Source organism: Puma concolor, chromosome E4, assembly GCF_028749965.1.
Source record: "Puma concolor isolate L17-30 chromosome E4, mPumCon1.1.hap2, whole genome shotgun sequence".
NCBI classification, from domain to species: Eukaryota; Metazoa; Chordata; class Mammalia; order Carnivora; family Felidae; genus Puma; species Puma concolor.
Window position 1 is genome coordinate 19207060 of NC_141683.1, and position 23890 is coordinate 19230949.

At 33.6% G+C, this 23890-nt stretch overlaps 1 protein-coding gene across 3 annotated transcripts in view; it reads right to left on the minus strand.

Annotated features, from left to right (window-relative positions):
• BRINP3 (BMP/retinoic acid inducible neural specific 3) overlaps positions 1-23890 on the minus strand; it is a 416023-nt gene that overhangs the window by 208417 nt on the left and 183716 nt on the right. For all 3 annotated transcript variants that reach the window (XM_025927773.2, XM_086694879.1, XM_086694878.1), the window contains exon 3: positions 6696-6886. In XM_025927773.2, coding sequence (XP_025783558.1) covers positions 6696-6886 — 191 coding nt within the window. The remainder of the gene's footprint in view (positions 1-6695; positions 6887-23890) is intronic.

Genomic DNA, 23890 nt, shown 5'->3' on the forward strand with positions numbered 1-23890 from the left:
GGAAGAAATGACAGCCAGGGACTTAATCAACACAGATATAAACAAGATATCTGAAACAGAATTTAGAGTCACAATAATAAGAATACTATCTGGGGTTGGAAAAAATCATAGAATCCCTCTCTGTAGAGATAAAAGTAAAATCTAGTCAGGATGAAGTTAAAAATGCAATAACTGAGATGGAATCTCAAATGGATGCCACAGAAGCAAGGGTAAATGAAGCAGAGCAGCGAATCAGTGATAGAGAAGACAAACATATGGCAAATAATGAAGCAGAAAAAAAAAGGGAAACTAAGGCAAAAGAGCACGATATAAGAATTAGAGAAACTCAGTGACTCATTAAAAAGGAACACCATCTGAATCATAGGGGCCCCAGAAGAGGAAGAGAGGGTAAAAAGAGTAGAAGGTTTATGTGAGCAAATCATAGTGGAAGACTTTCCTAACCTGGGCAAAGACACAGACATCAAAATCCAGGAAGCACAGAGAACTCCCATTAGATTCAACAAAAACTGATCATCAACAAGGCATATCATAGTCAAATTCACAAAATATACAGACAAGGAAAGAATTATGAAAGCAGCAAGGAAATAAAAAAGGCCTTAACCTATAAGGGAAGACACATCAGTTTCACAGCAGACCTATCCACAGAAGCTTCACATGTCAAAAAAGAGTGGCAGGATGTAGTCAATGTGCTGAGTTGGAAAAAATTTGCAGCCAAGAATTCTTTATCTAGCAAAGTTGTCATTCAAAATAGAAGAAATAAAGAATTTACCAGACAAACAAAAACTACAAGCATTTGTGACTTCTAAACCAGTTTTGCAAGAAATTTTAAGGGGACTCTCTGAGGGGAGAAAATATAAAATAAAACAAAAAAGACCAAAAGCAACAAAGACTAGAAAGGACCAGAGAACACCACCAGAAACTTCAACTCTACAGGCAACACAATGGCAATAAGTTAATACCTTTCATTATCCACTCTTAATGTCAAAGGACTAAATGCTCCAATCAAAAGACATAGGGTAACAAAATGGATGAGAAAACAAGTTCCATCTATATGCTGTTTACAAGATACTCATTTTAGAGCTAAAGATACCAGCAGATTGAAAGTTAGGGTATGGAGAACCATCTATCATACTAATGGTTGCCAAGGAAAGCTGGAGAAAGCCATAGTCATATCAGATAATCTAGATTTTAAAATAAAGACTGTAACAAGAGATGAAGAAGGCATTGTATCATAATTAAGGAGTGTATCCACCAAGAAGGTCTAACAATTGTAACCATTTATGCCGCAAATGTGATGGATCCAAATATATCAATCAGTTAATCACAAACATAAAGAAACTCATTGACAATAATACCACAATGATGGGGGACTTCAACACCCCACTTGCAGCAATGTAAGCAGGAAATCAACAAGGAAATAATGGCTCTGAATGATTCACTGGACTGGATGGGCTTAACGGATATATCCAGAACATTTCATCCTAAAGCAGCAGATCTTCTTGAGTGCACATGGAACATTCTCCAGAATAGAGCACATACTGGGACACAAATCAGCCCTCAACAAGTACAAAAAGATCGAGATCATACCTTGCATATTTTCACACCACAACACTATGAAAGTCAAAATCAACCACAAGAAAAAATTTGGAAAGACAACAGATACTTGGAGACTAAATAACATCCTACTAGAGAATGAATGGGTTAACCAAGAAGTTAAGGAGGAAATTAAAAAGTACATGGAAGCCAATGAAAATGATAACACCACAGTCCAAAGCCAAAATCTCTGGGATGCAACAAAGATGGTCATAGGAGGGATTTATATAACAATTCAGGCCTTCCTAAAGAAGGAAGAAAGGTCTCAGGTACACAACATTAATGTTACACCTTAAAGAGCTGGAAAAAGAACAGCAAATAAAACCCCAAACCAGAAGAAGATTGGAAAAAAAAAGATTAGAGTGGAAATCAATGCTATGGAAAACAAAAACAAAAACAAAAACAAAACAAAACAAAACAAACAAACAAAAGCAGTAGAAAAGATCAATGAAACCAGGAGCTGGTTCTCTGAAAGAATTAACAAAATTGATAAACCCCCTAGCCAGTTTGATACCCCAAAAAAGGGAAGGACCCAAATAAATAAAATCAAGGATGAAAGAGGAGAGATCATAACCAACACTGCAGAAATAAAACAAAAATAAGAGAATATTAGGAGCAATTATATGCCTATAAATTAGGCAATCTGGAAGAGCTGGACAGATTCCTAGAAACATATAAACTACCAAAACTGAAACAAGAAGAAATAGAAAATTTGATCAGACCCATAACCAATAAAGAAAATGAATTAGTAATCAAAAACCTCCCAGGGGCACCTGAGTGGCTCAGTTGGTTAAGCTTCCAACTTCAGTTAGCAGTCTGTGAGTTCAAGCCCCGCATTGGGGTCTTTGCTGACACCTCAGCACCTGGAGCCTACTTCAGATTCTGTGTCTCCCTCTCTCTCTGCCCCTACCCTGCTTGTGCTCTATCTCTCTCTGTCTCTCAAAAATGAATAAATATAAGAAAAAAATCCCAAAAAACAAGAGTCCAGGGCCGGGCGGCTTTCCAGGGGGATTCTACCAAACGTTTAAAGAAGAGTTAACACCTATTCTCTTGAAGCTGTTCCAAAAAATAGAAATGGAATAAAAACTTCTAAACTCTTTCTATGAAGCTAGCATTACCTTGATTCCAAAACCAGACAGAGAACCCCCCACTAAAAAGGAGAAGTATGGACTAACTTCCCTGATGAACATGCATGCGAAAATTCTCAACAAGGTACTAGCCAACTTGTTCCGACAATGCATTAAAATAATTATTTACCATGATCAAGTGGGATTCATTCCTGGGCTGCAGGGCTGGTTTGATATCTACAAATCAATCAATGTGATACATCACATTAATAAAAGAAAGGGCAAGAATCACATCATACTCTCAATAGATGTAGAGAAAGCATTTGACAAAATATAGCATCCTTTCTTGATAAAAACCCTCATGAAAGTAGTGATAGAAGGATCATACCTCAAGATCATAACAGCCATGTAGGAGAGACCCATTGCTAATATCATCCTCCATGGGGTAAAACTGAGAGCTTTCCCACTAAGGTCAGGAACATGACAAGGATGTCCACTTTCACCACTGGTATTCAACATAGTATTGGAAGTCCTAGACTCAGAAATCAGATAACAGAAAGGAATGAAAGCATCCAAATCAGCCAGGAGGAAGTCAAATTTTGACTCTTCACAGACCACATGATACTCTATATGGAAAACCCAAAAGATTCCACCAAAAAACTGCCAGGACTGATCCATGAATTCAGCAAAGTAATAGGATACAAAATCAATGCACAGAAATCAGTTGCATTTCTATGCACCAAGAATGAAGCAACAGAAAGAGAAATCAAGGAATGGATCCCATTTACAATTGCACCAAAACCATAAAAAACCTAGGAATAAACCTAACCAAAGAGGTGAAATTTTTATACACTGAAAACTATAGAAAGCTTATGAAAGAAACTGAAGAAGACACAAAGAAATGAAAAAATATTCCATGCTCATGGATTGGAAGAACAAATATTGCTAAAACATTATTACTATACAAAGTGATCTACAAATTTATGCAATCCTTATCAAAATAACACCAGCATTCTTCACAGAGCTAGAACAAACAATCCTAAAACTTGTATGGAACCAGAAAAGACCCTGAATAGCCAAAGCAGTCCTGGAAAAGAAAAACAAAGCTGGAGGTATCACAGTCTCAGACTTTAGCCTGTATTACATAGCTGTAGTCAAGACAGTGTGGTACTGGCACAAAAACACTTAGATCGATGGAATAGAATAGAGAACCCAGAAATGAACCCACAAACGTATGGCCAACTAATCTTTAACAAAGCAGGAAAGAATATCCAATGGAATAAAGGCAGTCTCTTCAGCAAATGATGTTGAGAAAACTGGACAGTGACATGCAGCAGAATGAACCTGGACCATTTTCTTATACCGTACACAAAAATAAACTCAAAGTGGATGAAAGACCTAAATGTAAGATAGGAAGCCATCAAAATCCTCAAGGAGAAAGCAGGCAAAACCCTCTTGACCTCGGCCAAAGCAATTTCTTACTCAACACGTCTCCAGAAGCAAGGGAATAAAAAGCAATAATGAACTAGGTTACAGGGATGCTATTTCAAAGGGATGAATGCACCCCAATGTTTATAGCAGCACTACCAACAAAAACCAAAGTATGGAAAGAGCCCAAGTGTCCATCAACAGATGAATGGATAAAGAAGATGTGGTATATACATACAATGGAGTATTCCTCGGTAATCAAAAAGAATGAAATCTTGCCTTTTGCAACAATGTGGATGGAACTAGAGGGTATTACATTAAGCAAGATTTCTCAGAGAAAGACAAATGTCACACTGATTTCACTCATATGTGGAATTTAAAATACAAAACAGATGAACATAGGGAAAGGGAAGCAAACATAATATAAAAACAAGGAGGGAGACAAAACAACAATAACAAAAAAGACTCATAAATAGAACAAACTGAGGGTTGTTGGAGGAGTTGTGGGTTGGGGGATCGCTAAATGGGCAAGGGCCACTGAGGAAGACACTTGTAGGGATGAGCACTGGGTGTTATATGTAGCAGATGAATCACTGGATTCTATTTCTGAAATCATTATTGTACTATATACTAACTAACTTGGATGTAAATTAAAAAATAAAAATAAATAATAAAAAAATACTTAAAAAAATTAGGATCCAGGGACACCTGGCTGTCTCAGTCAGTAGAGCACGTGACTGTTGATCTCAGGGGTTGTGAGTTCGAGCTCCATGTTGGGGGTAGAGATTATTTAAGAAAATAAAAATAAAAATCAGGATCCAAATAAAACAAACAAACAAAAAAACCAAAATATTTCATGAGGATATATTGTGTGCTTCTAACTATGAGAGTAAATTGATGACAAATATAAGCAAGTCCCTTTTTTTCAAGGAAATACGCAGAAATTACAGATAATAAATAAGGAAACTAATGAATAAAATATCTCACATAAAAATAAATACTATAAAAAAGGCGCCTGAGTGGCTCAGTAGGTTAAGCATCCAAGTCTTGATTTTGGCTCAGGTCATGATCTCATGGTTTGAGATTCTCTTTCCCTCTCTCTCTCTCTGTCCCTCTTACACTTGTGCTCTCTCTCAAAATAAATACTAAAACATGAAAAAATAAAATAAATACAATTAAGAATACAAAGTAAGATCATAAAATAGTAGAGACTATTGGTGGACAACTGGGCACTGTTCCTGGAGGTATGGACAGGAAAGCCCTCTCGGGAAAGTAACATTTAAGCAGAAATATTGACCAGAAACACTTGAAGGTCATTCTCACTGAAAAATACAGCATGATGAGGAAAGAGCAAAGTTGAGGTCTGTGATGAAAGTCAGTGCCAGATCACTCATGTAGTGCATTATAAGCCATAGCAAGACATTTGGATTTTAAGTGGCTAGTTATAGGTTTTAATTGACACAGGGAATTATTTGACCTGATTCAAGTTTTATAAGGATCTGTGTGGAGCATGACCTTAGGAGCATTCTGGGAGAAACATGATGACTTGGTCTAGGGATGTTCAAGTAAAAGTCAGAAAGGTTTGACATGGGATATATTTGGGGGGGAAATACTGGCACGACTTACTGACAGACTGGACTGGCAGGTAAAGGAAAGAAATGACTCATTTTCTAAGATAGGAAAACTGAAGAACTTAAGTGGCCTTTCACACCACCTCCCCATTGGTGTGAATCAGTTTGCCCGTATTTAGTAAACTTACTGGGGAACTGACAAGGAAGCAGGAAATCACTGTTTCCATGGCTTTCCTACCCAATAATATTCAGTGCTCTTCATTATAGGAAAAAGTAACATTTATTTCTAAATAAAATGGCTGGACATTATTTAAAGTCCTGCAAGAAATGAAATACATGGAATTCTGGGATACTTATAAGTTTTAGGAAAATTGTATTTTCCCTATTACATGTTACCTCCCCAAATATCATTTCAGTGTATTCAAAATGCTGAATTATACATCACTATGATAAATAAACATATTTAATGATGTTAAAACCACAGTTTTCTTAATTTTTAAACATTTATAAATTGAAGAAGTGACTTTATTAATCCCTACTTTTACATTGTACATCATAATTGACATTTATTGATCAGTCTTTTCATATCATATATCCACCACAATCAAAGATACTAAAATAGTGCTACAAATATAATTTTAGATCTTTAAGGTTTACTCCAGGGAAATTTTCCTGCTCTCTGCAACCTGAAGTGATGACTTCCACTTGTGACTGGGCTGTTTGTTATTCATTTTTTAAATAAAATTTGTCACATCACCTTGCATTTTAAAGTGTAATAACTAAGACTATATTTAATGCATGTTTTTATATTGTAGGCTGCCTTCAGGTAAGAACTAGGTAATAACCATCTGCCTCACCATTGGGAACACCATAAAAGGCATTTAGTAATAACTCAGTAAACATATTGAACAAATTAGTGAATGAATTCTAGAATTATTCAAACTGCAGCTATCTGAATTAATCAGCACATATTTACTTGGTTTATACAGTTTTATACACAAGCATACATAGGCGCAAATATTTCAAAGAGTCGTACCTCCCAGAGTAGCAGACAGCAAGAAATGTGTCCCATATTTCTTGATAAGGTTTTCTGTGATTTGCTGCAGGGTAGGTCGGCGTCCCAAAAGTCTTATGTTGCGGAAGAATTCAGGAGCAAGAGGCAGAGGAGAGCCAAGGAAATTTCTCCTCTCGACTGCAAGGTTATTTACTTTCCAGCGGCCAAACTCCCTGAAAAGCAAATTTATTTTTATTCATAAATACACAATCTACCTGAATGTTTTCATTTGAAAAGTTCACTTGGTAGTTTAGCTGGGGTCACCACATTACAATGAGTCTCGCCTGTAATAATATGTCATGTGCTATGAGTAGGAGAAGCAACATTTATAATTTATGTAACTCGAGTGAATATTCTGAAAACCAAATCACATAAAGGAAAAATAAGTCACGTAAAAGAAACAGCTTTCCCTCATTCGTTTTTTCCCAAGGAAAGACGTACTCATAAAAATGATTTCATTACGCATAGAATATGAATGTAGAGCCATTAAAAAACACTAAGGTAATACTTTATTATTTTTGAGGGAAATTGAAAAAAGAGAATGAATTTATTTTCATAACTCTAATGATTCCTTTCTTTATTCACTTTAGCATGGGACCCTGTAAAACACTTCGAGAATATTATGGCGCTGTGGAAGAATTTTAAAAGCATAACCAAAAGAGAAATATTTTTACAATAATTATTGTTTACAACCTATTTTGAAACCTAAATTCAACTTGATTAGCAATTTCTCTAGATGCAAATGACATTCAGGTGGATTCGGCCAAATTAGGGAAATGGAAAATATGGTTATAAATGATTTATACATTTAAACAAAGATTTATACATTTATATTGAGTTGAAATCAAACTAATAACACTTCAGAAAAGAACTGTGGGGAAATGCATCTCCTGATAACTGTACAGAATTATTCTGGGTTGGTCTGATAAAAATCTCAAATACCTTCCACAGGAAAGAATTCCTTCAACCAGGCTTAATACTACTAGGCGTGTTGTTTAACTCAATAACTATTTGGCAAATAAAATATTAAGTAATATTGTATAAAGATGTCCTATATTTATTTATATTTTTCCCCACAAAATGCCTGTAGTGTACCAACAAACAGTGCATGATAAGGATACATCAGTAAAGCAGACCAATACTGTCCATGTCCAAATGGAATTCACATTCTAGAGAAAGTTTGAAAAATAAATAAAACTGGGTGACCTGGCTAGCTCAGTTGGTTAAGGGTCCAACCCTCGATTTAGGCTCAGGTCATCATCTCATAATTTGTGAGTTCAAGCCCTACATTGGGTTCCTCACTGACAGTGTGGATCCTGCCTGGGATTCTCTCTGTCTCCCTCTCTCTCCCCACCCCTGCTGCTCCTTCTCTAGCTCTCAAAATAAATAAATGTTAAATAAATAAATAAATAAATAAATAAATAAATAAATAAATAAAAAAAAGACATTAAATTAAATTTTAAACACATGTCAGAGGACTGTAAGTGCTGAGAGCTACCAGAGACAGCCTGCTGTGATGAGCCATCTGGCTGTGGACAGTGAGGCCCTATTTTATTTTAAGTGACCAGGATGGCAACTTTTGGAGAGGTGATATTTAATATTTAGGCAGTCTCTGAGGGGAGAAAAAAAAAAAAAGGTTGCTAGAGGCGGGGAAGCGGGGAAGAGATTTACACAGAATAAAGAAGAGTAAATACTTGCAGAACAAAGAGGCATCTCTCTGACAGAGTCTCTAACTATGAATATTTTGCTTGTGTGACACACATTTGTCAGCCCAACAATCCACCCAGTCTTTTGGAGATTAATTAGAAGATAAGATTCACTAAGGAATCTAGGGAAGACTCGGCCTTAGAGTAAGTCAATTTAGTGTTTCTTTCCTTCAGAAACTCTTGCTGTCTCCTCTATAAATCAGCTGATCTAAACAGTTTTGTTCTACCAGTGGTTCTCAAATTTCAGCACCTAGTAGAGTCACATAGAAACTCTACGCCAGAATTTTCTGATCCATTAGGACTGAAGTGGGATCCAGAGTTTGCATTAACAAACAACACTAATGCCGCTACATTGAAGAAAACTATTAGATAATTTAGTATATTGTCTCCAAAATTTTGTCAGTGTTCTGTTTTCAGTAAATACAAGATTTTTAGTGACACTATGCTGGATTTATTAGTTCATGTTTCTTCAGAAGAGAGTAAGAATGTCTTTTTTTCCCAAAACCTGGGTTGATATTAACAATTTTATGTCTTTTCTTTTTATAAAAAATTACCTAAATTGTACCTGTGTATTATATATACACATATGTATATATAATATTATATATGATACATATATAATATTATATATGATACATATATACATATACATATATGTATATATACATATATACATTATATATGATACATATATAATATTATATATGATACCATATATAATATGATACATATATAATATTATATATGATACATATATAATATAAGTGTATATTCAAAATGGTGAAGAAGAGCATTTAAAATAAAATATTTAAGTTTTGGGGCAACTGGTGGCTCAATCGGTTAAACATCTGACTCTTGATTTCAGCTCAGGTCATGATCTCACGGTTCCTGAAATCAAGTCCCCATTGGGCTCTTCACTGATAGTGGGGACCCTGCTTGAGATTTTCTCTCTTCCTCTCTCTCTCTGCCCTCCCCACTCATTACCTCTCTCTCTCTCTCTCTAAGCATATAAATAAATTTAAAAGAATTAAAAATAAAATATTTACATTTTAATATTTTGTGATATATCTCAAACTATATAATCATATAATACGTCTAAGAAGTAATTTATTAAACCAAGATGTAAATAATAGTTGTTCAGTTCCAAACTTTATAGACTTACCCTTGAACATTTATTTTTTTTTTATTTGCTGAAAAAACATTATGATCTTGTCAAGAGAGTGACATGAACCTAGAATTTTGGCATATCTTTTTCAATGGTTTAAAGTGATAAATTTATAAACTCATATGCATGCATTCATAGACTAATATGTGAGCTGCTAAATGAATTAATTGGACTTTGAATAACCAAGAAGATTGATTCAATTGTGGTATTTTACATACCATATACACTCTTTTTAAATCATTGAGTATTTCAGGCTAGATGACTATGCGTAAATACATATTTGAAGAGCACAATTCTAGTCTTTCTTATCTTTAGCAGCTAATGAGTATTCAAATCAAATCCCATGATCTATTCTGACTTGATTTACTACTTTCTCCTGTTTCTTCCTATTAAATTTGACCCAAAAACCCCAAATAAAAAAAGCAAATAAATAAATAAATAAATAAATAAATAAATAAATAAATAAAACATGAAAGCTCTAAAACAAACATGTCATTTCCTGAAATCAATTTCTAGCACCAAATAAAAAAAAGTATTAATTGTTCACTATTGTTATTATTACCAGAAATCTTGCTAGGCTTATAGATGAAAAACTGTTACCTTAAAGGCTCAAAGATTATATTATTAAGCAAGATAAAATGGACATGAATATTCTAACATTTCAGATGGACAAAACACTTTGCCATCCCTTCTGATTATTCTGTCACACAACAACCAAAAGTAGAGGACAGACTCTTTGAAGGTATCACCCAATGAAGACTAATACTAACACAAATTAAACAACCCACTAACTAATTAAATTAATTAATTAAAAAAAACATTATTGTTAGTAATTACAGCAAATTCTTATCTCAAGAGCTCCATCTAAAACTTTTTCTCTACTTTTTCTTTTATGTTTTATATACAGATGAAGTAATACATTATACTTTCATTATGTATATCCGAAAGTGTAATTGTGTGTGTGTGTGTGTAAAAAACACAAATATTGATTTGAGCTATGAGATCTCTCATTTCCACTCTCCATATTATCCGTTTGTATTGTAATGACACACGATCACTTTTACAATCTCTACAAATTTTTTGTGAAAACTCAGATGGAAAGTACTGAAATAATCCTGAGAAGTGCTGATAAGTAAAGGAAGTTCTCTCTGGACAGTGAAGTACCACACTGTGAGTAGTGAACGCTAGATATGAATACAAATACTCAGTGTCTCTTCATCCTGGGCACAGGATAGGATTGCAGTTACTGGTGTCCTTTTTTTTTTTTTTTTTTTTTGAACGTTTATTTATTTTTGGGACAGAGAGAGACAGAGCATGAAGGGGGAGGGGCAGAGAGAGAGGGAGTCACAGAATCGGAAGCAGGCTCCAGGCTCTGAGCCATCAGCCCAGAGCCTGACGCGGGGCTCGAACTCACGGACCGCGAGATCGTGACCTGGCTGAAGTCGGACGCTTAACCGACTGCGCCACCCAGGCGCCCCCCACTGGTGTCCTTTAAAATCAGTGTGGCCGTGTGACTTGCTTTCACTGACAAAGTGTGCCCTGTATGGTTATGCTGGCCCATCAGCCAGGGGCCCTAATGAACAATGATGATTCAAATCCCCATCCCCCAACCCCAGCCTTGCAGCTTGTTGGGATGAACAAGTGCATGAACTAAAAAGAAATTTTGTCATGAAAAGCTATCAAGATTATGGGGTTATTAGTTGGTTCGTTTTCTTGCTTTCTAGTAATATAATCTAGTACATAATAAGTAATGCAGAGTGTTTTGACTTTGGGGTAACTTGAGAAGGCAATAAGGAAGTAATGGTTGTATATAAATTGGAAACTTACGGGTGCAGTTTTTTTCATCCTGAAGATACAATTCACCTCAGTTGCAACTAGACTATGCATTCATTAAATTTTGGAAAAACAAAGCAATGGAATGCTGAATTGATAACGTGCTGTCGGGTATGATTTTCATAATGAGAACATTTTACCTAAAGGATCCAAGGATTCCATCCAGATTCATTATGTTTGTATTAAATAAGAACATTGTGGCATCTAAGTGAATGCTCCATTCTACCTGAAGCCTTCACAGTACATAAATATCTTCTCATCATAACCTTTGGAAGCCTTTAAATAAAAGAGGCACAATCATTAGAGTTTAATGTAACTCAGCCCTTTTAGAAGCAGCACTATTTTGTGGAACACACAAATGGGCTATAAACAGTTCAGCCAGAACATTACTTTGAAAATGCTTTTGTTGGCTCTAAGAAGCCTCTATTAGTTGATTAGAGTTGTATGTTTGCCTGCTAAAAAGTCTGACTTGCAGGCATCTATTATTATGTATGTCTATGTAATGTTTGCTTTTCTACATTTATTATAATTTTATCTGTGCCCATCTCATGTGAAAAGGTTGGAAAACAAGAATGACATCAACGCATTCCATTTAAATAATGATTACATCATTGCCATATTGCCATTGACCTTTCTTGTTAGTATTTAAATTCTATGTGAATACATTAAAGTACTCAGTGTATTTAAAATATATTAACTACCGTAATTTCTTTCAAATTACACATGTATATCCAGTTCCTGAAAAATATAGACTCTGTCACTGTTCAGTACCAAAGGAAGAGCAGCATTAAAAAAACTGACCAAGTCAGATGATGCAGTTGCTGAAAAAATCCTTAACTGCTAATGTACACTAAATAAAGTTGTTTATGCCTTAAAAGTCTATCATTATATCACTTGTCACAACACTACATTTGTTGGCTTATAAGTTTAATTCCATCAATCTTAATTAAATTTGCATACACAACAGAATAGTAAAACAAAATATATTTCCCAAACACTAATATCCACCAAACAAATTCACCATAAGAATCGTAAATTGACTTGCTGATCTTCAGTAGCAATAACCTTATTACATCTGTAAAATCATACTGGTCTTTAAAAATGCCACTAACAATCAATACTAGTTCCTCATACTTTTATTATGTGTAACTGTTACATATAGAAAAGGTTATTTGGATGTTCTTTCCTTAAAGCTTTCACATCCCACAGATGACGTTGTTTTCCATTTGGCCAGTAAAAGGGAAATGTTCTAACAGCCCGGATGACTAGCTCTGAAGCTAGTGTTTTTAAAGCAGCTGAATGCTAAACAGTTGGCAGGAGAGTGATTCCACTTTCTTTTGCCCTCCTGCCCCTTGATATAAAACGTTAAAAAATAATTAACAGTAGTGGAGTTTTTTTTTTTTTTTAATATTTATTTGTTTTTGACAGAGAGAGACAGAGCATATGCAGGGTAGGGGCAGAGAGAGAGGGAGACACAGAATTCAAAGCAGGCTCCAGGCTCTGAGCTGCGAGCTGTCAGCCCAGAGCCTGACACAGGGCTTAAACTCACAGACTGCAAGATCATGACCTGAGCCTAAGTCAGATGCTCAACTGACTGAGCCACCCAGGCACCCTAGTAGTGGAGTTTTTAAAGCTTGAGAGATACTTTTGGGTGAGGCTAGGAATTTGGTACAATGAATCTAGGCAAATAAAATACTGAAATAAAAAACCCTATGAAAAATAGGACTTATGTAAAATGTGTACATGCAGAATTTTTGAGAAGCACCATTAAGGACTGTAGTATTTTGCAAGAACTGCCAACACATAGTAGATTAAAGAAGACAAATTACCATGATTGCAACAAAATATCGTCCCCAGTCCAGAAAGCAACAAGAATTGTAGCTGTAGCCTCTTTATATCATTGAATTACATAAAGTGGAGGTGGGGGTTACTGAGAATCTTTTAAAGAATGATTTGTGGCTAGTAATGTATATTTCTAATTATTAAAAAAATGTTAAATTTTCAGAGCTATGAAATGACTTAAAATTAATTTTACCTTACCTAGCTTTAAGTTACTTTCTGTAATTTAATAGATAAGGTTCTATCCAAATTTTAAGAGACACCACATAATTCGGTTACTGTAGTCAATTTCATTATTCCAAAAGGAAACTTATTTAATAGAAATATAAGGGTACTACATGTTTGTGCCTACACAGATATATACATAATAGAGAAATTTGTTATTTACATCTAAATTAAGCCACTCCTTTGAAGAGATGTTAGCCAAAGTATTGATGTAAAATATATACACATATGCTGTCAATGAATGATCTCTAAGTTGAAGAGAAGGAATTAAGTAACAGGCAAAAGCTTTTCTTTCTAAATTTTGGAACTACAATTTAACTTCTGTTACAACTTAACAAAATTTTCCATCAATCACATTGATATAATATACTGATTTGGTAATTATTAAACAGTGTAGATAAGCCAAGAGAGAGATACAATTGAGCTAAAATAAAATACTCTGAATCTCTCTGAAAAAAATAAACAAATATGAATGTCCCTTTTTTTATATTTATAATTAAAAGGGTATTTATGTTGGTTAATTAGTAAAAATATCTGCATTTCGCACAATAATTTGAGTACTTTAGGGAGGCAATATTAGTTTTCAAAAAAAAAAAAAAAAAAAGAAGAAGTCAGAAAGCTAAAGTTTCAAGTCCCACCAGCATCAATTCAGTTCATAGAATTCAAAGCCCTGTGAATTTTGGCAAGTTCTTAAAACCTCACTGATGTCATTTCATTTAGGAACGTATGTCTAATAGTACTAACTCTGTAGAGATTTAAAGAAGAAAATGTGTAACACTTTTTAAATTTTTTTTTAAATTTTATCTAAAACCAAGTTAGTGAACATGTAGTGTAATAATGATTTCAGGAGTAGAATGTAGTCATTCATCACTTACATATAATACCCAATGCTCACGCCAACATGAACACCCATTTAGCCCATCCCCCTGTTCAACACACCTCCAGCAGCCCTCAGTTTGTTCTCTGTATTTATGAGTCTCTTAAGGTTTGCCTCCCTCTCTCTTTAAAATGGTGCAGGGGACACTGTTTATCTCTTAGCAAATTTTGGACATGTATGCTTGTGGAGTCGTGATTTTTTGTTCCAAGATGTTAATTCTTTAAATATATATAAACATTGGTCAAGGTAATAAGCCTTAGTAGAATTAAAGAGTAAAATTAACAAAATAATTTATAAATAAAACCATACTCCAAGTATCTACAAATTGTTCTTCTTTGTCCGGGAACAGACTAATAAGTTAAATGCTTAGGAAGAAGGTTATGGCCAAAAGAATAGCTATTTGCTAATGAAAATTAATCTGCTTGGTGATAATGTCTTTGAACATTTAAGTAATAACTTCATTAAAATTTCTTGATGGTCATCCTTTTCCTACCTTAAATATTGGAGCAAACACTCATAAATAATGATTTATGACAAGTAACTAACCAATTAAATATTTGAACTTGAAATAAACTATAAATTCATATGTTGCTTCATTTTGAGTAACTTAAGTTTAAAACATAAGATGAAGTGTTATTCTCTTTTAGAGTAATTACAATTTTTAGAGACAGTGAATACAAAGTTAATTTTGAATGAAATCTTTCCATATAAAAATTAGTTTTAAATAGTAACTCAATTTAATAGAATATTTATTTTTCTTTAAATAAGTTTTAAAATGTACTTTAAAAAACTCTTCTTATAATATTATGTTTTTCCCACATAATTAAGGGAAATAAACTTGCTATTAATTTTATGTCTTTTGCATCAAAATGTGGAAGAGAGACCAGATATGATCTTTTATGAAAAACTTTCAGGAAAAAAAAGTGTATACTCTTAAATTTACAAAGTGTAAATGATTATTCCTCAAATTATAACCTTTCAGCCTGATTCAGGCTTGAGTTGTCAAAATATCATTTTACACACTAAAAGCTTGTGAAACATAAACTGGTAATGTCACCTTTCTCTAGACATTACCCTCAGAATTTATGGATTACAATGTGAAATTTAGTATTTAACAGGCACTTGCTCTTCCTGTCTTCTATGCTTGGAATTTATGTAAAATAAAGGTATTAAATATCACCCACTATATACAAACTTCAAAGACACCAATATCACATGGAGAAACTGTAGTCTTACCACACCAAGCCAGTCCCCAAATAATTGTTACGTATACTCATAACTGAGTGTTCTTTTCCTTCCTAGTACTTAATAATTTGTCTGGTTGCTTGATTAGTATCTGCCTCTTCCATTATACAATAGGCTCAACATAGACATGTATTATGCTTTCTTTTTATGGCCATATATCCTTTTTTTTTTTTTTTGAGTTTATTGATTTATTTATTTTGAGAGGGACAGACAGCATGTGTGGGGGAGGGGCAGAGAGAGAGGGAAAGAGAGAAAATCCCAAGCAAACTCTGAGATGCCAGTGCAGAGCCCAACGTGGGGCTCAAACTCATGAAACTGGGAAACCATGACCTGAGCTGAAGTGGATGCTTAACCACTGAGTCACCCAGGCGACCCATACATTCACCTTTTTGCATGTGCATGTCTAGTTATTCCAGCATCATCTGTTGGAAAGACTATTTTTTGCTTTATTGTATTGCCTTTGCTTCTTTGTCTCTGCTTGGGTTTCAACATCCCTAGACCACCCTCTTCTCTACAACTTTCAAAGTCTTCTTAGGTTTGTTTTATATGTAATAACCAGGTTTTTAGTTGTACTTAGTAGGAGAAATCAAGAAAGCTACATTTAATTTATTTCCTTGGAAGTACAAGTTGCTCTAACCATGCTAATATTTTAAAATTACTTTCATTTACTTAATAATGGATAGCAAATATGTAATTGCATTTGGAAGCGCAAAACACTGCTAAGAGGTTAGTAATCCCACTAAATTATTAGAAGGAGTTACTAAAGTTAATACAGGTGACTTGAAAAACGTTGAGTCAAAAATCCTTTCTACCAATTTCATATATCTTTCTGAAGATATGTAGAAAAAATAAAGAGAAAATTATATATGACATTGAAAATTCTTTTAGAGCTTTTGGAAAGTATAAAAGAGGTTGGTGAAGAAATAAAGTCAGGTGGAGAAACCATCCTTTTGTAATTACATAGGAAATTTATTTAGTGAAAGTATAATTAGAGTAATCTTGAAGGAGATTTCTGTGTTCATTTAAAGGTAGGATTTTTGTAAGTGTTTATTGAAAGGTCATGTTACTATAGAAAATGCTATTTGTCCAGATTAAAAATGAAGCACAAAACCAAGCACTTTCCAATAAAATCTGTATTTAATTACATATAATATAGGTATAGATATATTGATATTGAACTCCATCTTTCTCCATTACACTTAGAGAAATGATTTGTAAATCTATACATTTTCCTGTAAATATATTTCTGTATTGAAAGTGTTTTTGGTGATATATGTTTTTTTTTTTTTTTTTTTATGGCGACAAGTTGTGGCAGAGATTGTCAAATTCGCTTTATAAAAGAAACAAATATCACATTGTAAGTTTAAAAAATGAAGTCTGTGAAAAAACACAAACCGAAACCAATTACAACAGCAACATCAAAATTTTGTATATATTATGACATGGCTTAGTTACTTACTCCTCACATTTTAACTATTCTTCATGTGTCTCATAGATTAGACTTGCTCCTGTTGGTTGCTCAGGCCATAAATATGAAAAATAGGCAAGAATCACAGGGCCATAGTGTTCCTCTAAATAAGAATATTTTTTAATAGTTATATGTTGTGTGTCTTCAATATAACACAAATATTTTCTCAGAATGCAGAGGATATTTAGCTCCTATCTGCTGAATATTGTTGTGCTTAATAAAACACAAAATTAATGATGACCATAAAATATATTTGAATGTATAGATTTAGAACAGTGTTCTTTACTGAATCAACTTGAAATACCTACAAATTTAAATTTTAACTTTTAAAATTAATAAATTAAAAACACTTAAAATCAAAATGGTGTGGGAAAATTCTGAGGCCTTATTTTTTCATGGAGGCCTTAATGATAACTATTAATTAGATAACATTTTAATTTTCCAAGTTTGACATTAGCAGCAAATGGAAATCATATTTTTGTTAAATTTAATAGGAAGATCATGGCAAGGAGATCCCCAAAGAATAATTAAAAATAAATTGTGTAGAAACATTAACATTTTGGTGTCTCTGTAAACATAAGTTAAGTTGTATAATGATCATTCTGATGATAATTTAACTACAATATTTAAAGGAAAGAAATATTTCAGATGGGATTAGGGTAGCTGTTAAGTTGAAGGTGACCATGCTTTTTATAAAGCTGATACATTCTAATTAAAAGGCTACAACTGAGTAACACAGATAAAATAGTCAATAAATGTTGAGAAGGGAGAGATAAGAAAATATAAGGTAAATGTCATGAAATCAGGCTACAATGTTATGGAATTGCTATAATGATGACACTGAAACGAAATGAGCTTTTACGACCCAAAGTCAGCCATTTATTTCATTTATTTGGGTTAGACTAAGATGGCAATTAAGCAAGTATTCTAGCAAGTGGTCTTTACTCATTCTGGTTTGAGCTTGAATAACTATTTTATAAATTAGGTATCAGGACTTTTCTGAAAGAACTCGGTCAATTAAAAGTTAGTAAAGCCAGAAGTCCAGATGGCACTGAATCCACGCAACTAAAATTAACTACCCTGGATTTGGCTCATTCTCATTATTCAATTATTCATGTGATATACATGAAAATCTGGCAAATTGGAAAATTGCCGGTAATTTGCCCCGTCAATGGAAGATGACTCATTTCTCCTAATTACAGATGTAGACACAATAAGTATCTTCTTTTTTCCCTTAGGTATTTTAAAAGGGACTGACTCTATAAAAAATTATCAATCAAAAGAAAATCACGGGTAATTTATTTTTCTCCACAAGTTAGTAACTCAAGTAACCATTCATAACAAAAGTTACAAGCAGTCATCTTATAGAGAAGTAACAGTCTGTATTAAATAAACTTCTAAATAAACTTAAAAAAATATTTATTAAATAAAGTTCTAAAAATAAAAACTTGCAAAGAAGAATTATATACTCATATGTTTCTACACTAAATTGTTTTATGCCCTTGAATACATTACTTATCACTTAGATTTTTAATTTTTTACACTGCAAAATTAAGTGCATGGGCTTTCAAAATTCAAGTGTCTTTTTTCTAGATTTCTGATTTCCCACTTGAAATGTATGTAATTATGTAGAGGAAAATGTTCACACTTAAACTTCTCAAGATTAAGCATATCTCTAAACAGCTAGTATGTGATTCACATTATTTTACATTGACCTACATTAATTCTTCTATATCTATACCTATGCCATTGTATCATATGTATATACTTTAGTGATAAAATGTCGCTCATTTGCTTGTTTCTTTTTCTTTGCTTGTTTTTTTTTTTTTTTTGGCAATAATCTGCTGATAATATGTGAAAGCAAAAATAACTACAATCAACCATAACTTGTTTATCTATTTCCTCTCTGAAGAATCACAATCACCCTGTAAGGCATGTATAATTATTTTCACTACTTTATAAATGATGGAAATAAGACAAAGTCAAGTTGAAGCACTTGTCCTATCTGAAACAGTTTATAAGCCAGCATTACCCAGTAGAAATATTTTGTGAGCCACAAATGCTATTGATGGCATCTGAGCGGGAGGCTGACATAATCATTGAGAAGTGAAAAGAAGGCTGAGGTGTTGGGGCTGGAAGGGAGTATCTGAATTTACATAAGCCATTCTGGAGGCCACTGGAACACTCTGGTTCTGAGAAAAGTCCAGTCAACAATCAGAATGACAAGAATGAAAAGAAAATAAGGAATTTGATAAAAAACAAAAAGATACGATTTTGGCACTTATTAGTAATATTGACATAGTGACAAACAATATTACCTCTTAAAGGTAATAAAATTCTTTCTGGATTAAAGCCACAGATGGGAAGGGGGCAACTGGGAGACTTGGTCAGTTAAGTGACCGACTCTTAACTTCAGTTCAGATCTTGATCAGGTTATGATCTCACTATTCCTGAAATCAAGCCCCACATTGGGCTATGCAACAGCATGGATTGGGATTCTCTCCTTTTCTCTCTGCCCCTGCCCCACTTGTGTGCATGCTCTCTCTCTCTGTCTCTCTCAAAATAAATAAATAAACATTAAAAACAAAAAGGCAAAGTTGAGGATGGAGGAAGGTATATTATTTTAGAAAAAATGGTCATGACCTTGGTCTAATGGAACAAGTTTGCAGCACAGCAAATTGGTGAATTGTTTTTATTTTTTGTGCTAGAGCTCAACTTATTTTGGCACAGATAATCAACATTCATAGTACGACAGTTACGGTTATAGGTAGACACAAGAATGAGACAAAGGAACCAGGTCAGGATAAATGGTTTTTCTAAATGTTGCATTTCAAAGGCAGATGGGGTAATTCCTATTCATAAAATTTATTAAAAAAATTTAGTCTATTTAAATAGCAGATAATATTGTAAAATAATATATTACTTTTATATTTATGATTGTTCAAATTTTATAAGCTTGCTTAAGAGTAAAAATTACAGTTGACAGTACTAATTTCCTAAACCATAAATCATTTTCATAGAAATTGTATGGTATTGAGGAGCATGGATTCTTTGAATCCTAGAGTGTCTATTGAGTACAGATCACTCTGTGTTTTATATAGCACATTTTTTCATTTTACAGACTTGGAAACCAATCCCTGATTAAGCTAGGTTAAATGACATTTTGAGGTTGCTAAACTCAAAGAGTAATAGTTAAGAATAAGAATTAATAATTAAAACCTAATTTTGTATTAAAAGTTTTAGTTTCTTATTTGTTTAGTCACACTTTGATGAACTGAACTTTCTATTAAAAGCATCTTACAGGAGTGCTGATTCATAGGGGCACATGTACCCCAAAGTTTATAGCAGTGCTTTCAACAATAGCCAAATTATGGAAAGAGCCTAAATGTCCATCAACTGATGCATGGATAAAGAAGATGTGGTTTATATATACAATGGAAAACTACTTGGCAATGAGAAAGAATGAAATCATGCCATTAGTAGCAACTTGGCTGGAACTGGAGGATATTATGCTAAGTGAAATAAGTCAGTCAGAGAAAGACAGATATCATATGTTTTCACTCATATGTGGAACTTGAGAAACTTAACAGAAGACCATAGGGGAAGGGAAGGGGGAAAAATAGTTACAAACAGAGAGGGAGGGGAGCAAATCATAAGAGACTCTTAAATGAAGAGAACACACTGAGGGTTGATGGGGGACGCAGGGGAGAGGGGATAATGGGTGATGGGTATTGAGGAGGGCACTTGTTGGGATGAGTACTGGCTGCTGTATGTAAGTGATGAATCACGGGAATCTACCCCCAAAACCAAGAATGTATTGTACACACTGTATGTTTGCCAATTTCGCATAAATTACATTAAAAAAGTAAAAAATAAATAAAAACATCTTTAAATAGTCCCTAAAAGTGAGAATAATACTATTAGTAAAATCTGGGAGGAGAAATATGAGTTATTTCAAAGAAAATGTTTTTCAGATAGTATAAATTTTACTCATCAATAATGCTAAGCATAGCTCACTCCTAAAGATGAAAAAAAAAAAAAAAACTCTCAGTATTTGGAAATAGCTTCCCTCCTTCTCCTTGCATCTGTGCTTTGAAATAGTAACAAAAAGAAAATTAAAAATAATGAACAAAGTTTCCATATGTGGTAGGAGGGTAGATTGTCTCTAACTTGAATGTAATTAAATATGCTAGATTAAAATATTTTAAAATGTGTTGAACTAGCAAGAAAATTATGATTGTTCAAGAGCAAAAATCTGAAAAAGCAAAAACATAGGAATGTATGAAAACAGAAATAAGGAAGTATTTAGAACTTGACAATGCTGTGCATTAGCAACTGTTAGATATAGTTAAGTAGTTATAAGGATGAAAATTATCTCAAATTCTTACATTGGAAATTCAAAAAAGAATGAAAATTAGATATACACTTGTAAGCAAAATAAGTAAGTAAATAATTAACAAATCAAAAGCAAGAAAGAGGAAAGGGGACAAAATAGAGAAGAAAGCAATAATATAGAAAAATACAATCAATAATGACAACAATCAGTTCTTTGACATAGGCAACAAATGTAAAAATAGCTAAACTGAACTACACCAAAATGCAAGATTTTGTCTGTCAAAGGACACGATCATCAGAGTGAAAAAACAATTTATAAAATGGGAGACAATTATCATGTATCTAATAAGTAGTTAATATCCAGCATAATAAAGAACTCCCGTATATCAACATTAAAATGGGCAAGGGAATTGAACAGACATTCATCCTTGGAAGGTATACAAATGGCCAACAAACATATAAAAAGGTATCTATCATCACTAATAAAGTCAAAACTACAATGAAATATCATCTCATCTCCATGGTGATGCCACAAGGTGGTGGCTTCTCAGAAAATTGAAACTAGAATTACAACATGAAACAGCAATTCTACTTTTGGGTATGCACACAAAAGAATTAAAAGCACGATCTGAAAGAAATACATGTACACTCAGGTTTACAGCAACATTAGTCACAATAGCTAAAAGGTGGAACTAACCCAACTGCCCATAGACAGATGACTGGAAAGTAAAATGTGGCATAAACATACAATGGAACATTAATTAGCCTTAAAATGGAAGGAAATTCTAAAACATGCTACAACATGAATAAATGTTGACATTATGCGAGGTGCAATAAGCCAGTCATACACACACACACACACACACACACACACATACACACACACTATATCATTCATATTTGAGATCCCTAAAGTAGTGAAATTCATAGAGATAGAAAACAAAATGGTATTTCCTAAGGGCTGAGGAGAGGGGGCAATGGAAAGTTATTGTTTAATGCATACAAAGTTTCAGTTTTACAAGGTGATGGATGATGGAGATGGATGGTGGTGATGGATACACAAAAATACGAATGTATTTAATTTAATACCACTGAACTGTACATTTAAAAAAGGTCAAGAAGGTAAATTTTATGTTATGTATATTTTACAACTATTTTATGTATTTTTAATTTTATTTTTTAAAGGCTTATTTATTTTGAGAAAGAGAACACAAATGGGGAAGGGCAGAGAGAGAAAGGTGGATGGAAGATAGGAAGCGGGCTCTGTGCTGATAGCAGTGAGCTCCATGAGGGGCTCAAACTCAGGAGCCCTGAGATCATGACCTGAGTTAAAATTTAATGCTCAACCGACTGAGCTACCCAGGTTCCCCTACAACTATTTTAAAAAATCATTTTTTTTAAAGTATGGTCCAGATGCATATCTTCAGAGAAATGTTATCAATTTTTCTTAGAGTTACAACAAAAAATAATTTGGGAAGAACGTTTCAAATGACTGGTATGGCTGGTATTAAACTCACTGTTTAAGATTTTTATTGTACAAATCTTATTCTAATAGGATAATATAAATGGGGTAAGAAAATTTTGTTGCTTAAAATGAGATCTTGTTGCTAATGAATCATTTGAAGGATATCTATTTTCATTTTCCAGTTTTTAAATAATTCTTAGATTACTTCTTTGTTTTAACTTTATTCATTTTTAAGAGACAGGGAGAGAGAGGGCTGAAGCAGGCTCCAGGCTCTGACATGTCAGTGCAGACCTTAATGTGGGGCTCGAACCTATGAACCATAAGATCATGACCTGAGCCAAAATCAGACACTTAACTGACTGAGCCACCCCAGTTCCCATTAGATTACTTCTATACAAGTAACAGGATTTTTTATTCTCTTTATAATCTGTTAACCTGAAAATACGACTGTTAGTTAATCCTACTTATGTATATAAAATTTAAATCTCAAAACAAATATTTAGAGTGAAAATGAGATACACATCCTAAATTAATCTAATGCATTTTATTTTAATGTTCTAGTGTAGTGATTGTGAAACTTTACCCAGTTTTATGGAAGTCCTTCCAGGGTTTGCAGCTAGAAAGACATTGAGTACTCAATGGAACCAATCTCTAGTTGTCTGTATATTCCCGCTTATTTGTTGCTTTTGTTTTTAGTATATTGGGACCGGGACTCACCTTTTTTGTTTGTTTCTTTTTTAAGAAAACTGCTGTTCTGACTGAACTGGTTCCCTATTTAAATTAACACCGAGAAAAAGTCCATAATGAAAAAGGTTATAAGGAAGAGGATGATATAATGAATGCAAAGCATTTGCAGTTGGTTGTACAAGAAATTTTTTTTTTAATTTTTTTTTCAACATTTATTTATTTTGGGACAGAGAGAGACAGAGCATGAACGGGGGAGGAGCAGAGAGAGAGGGAGACACAGAATCGGAAACAGGTTCCAGGCTCTGAGTCATCAGCCCAGAGCCTGACGCGGG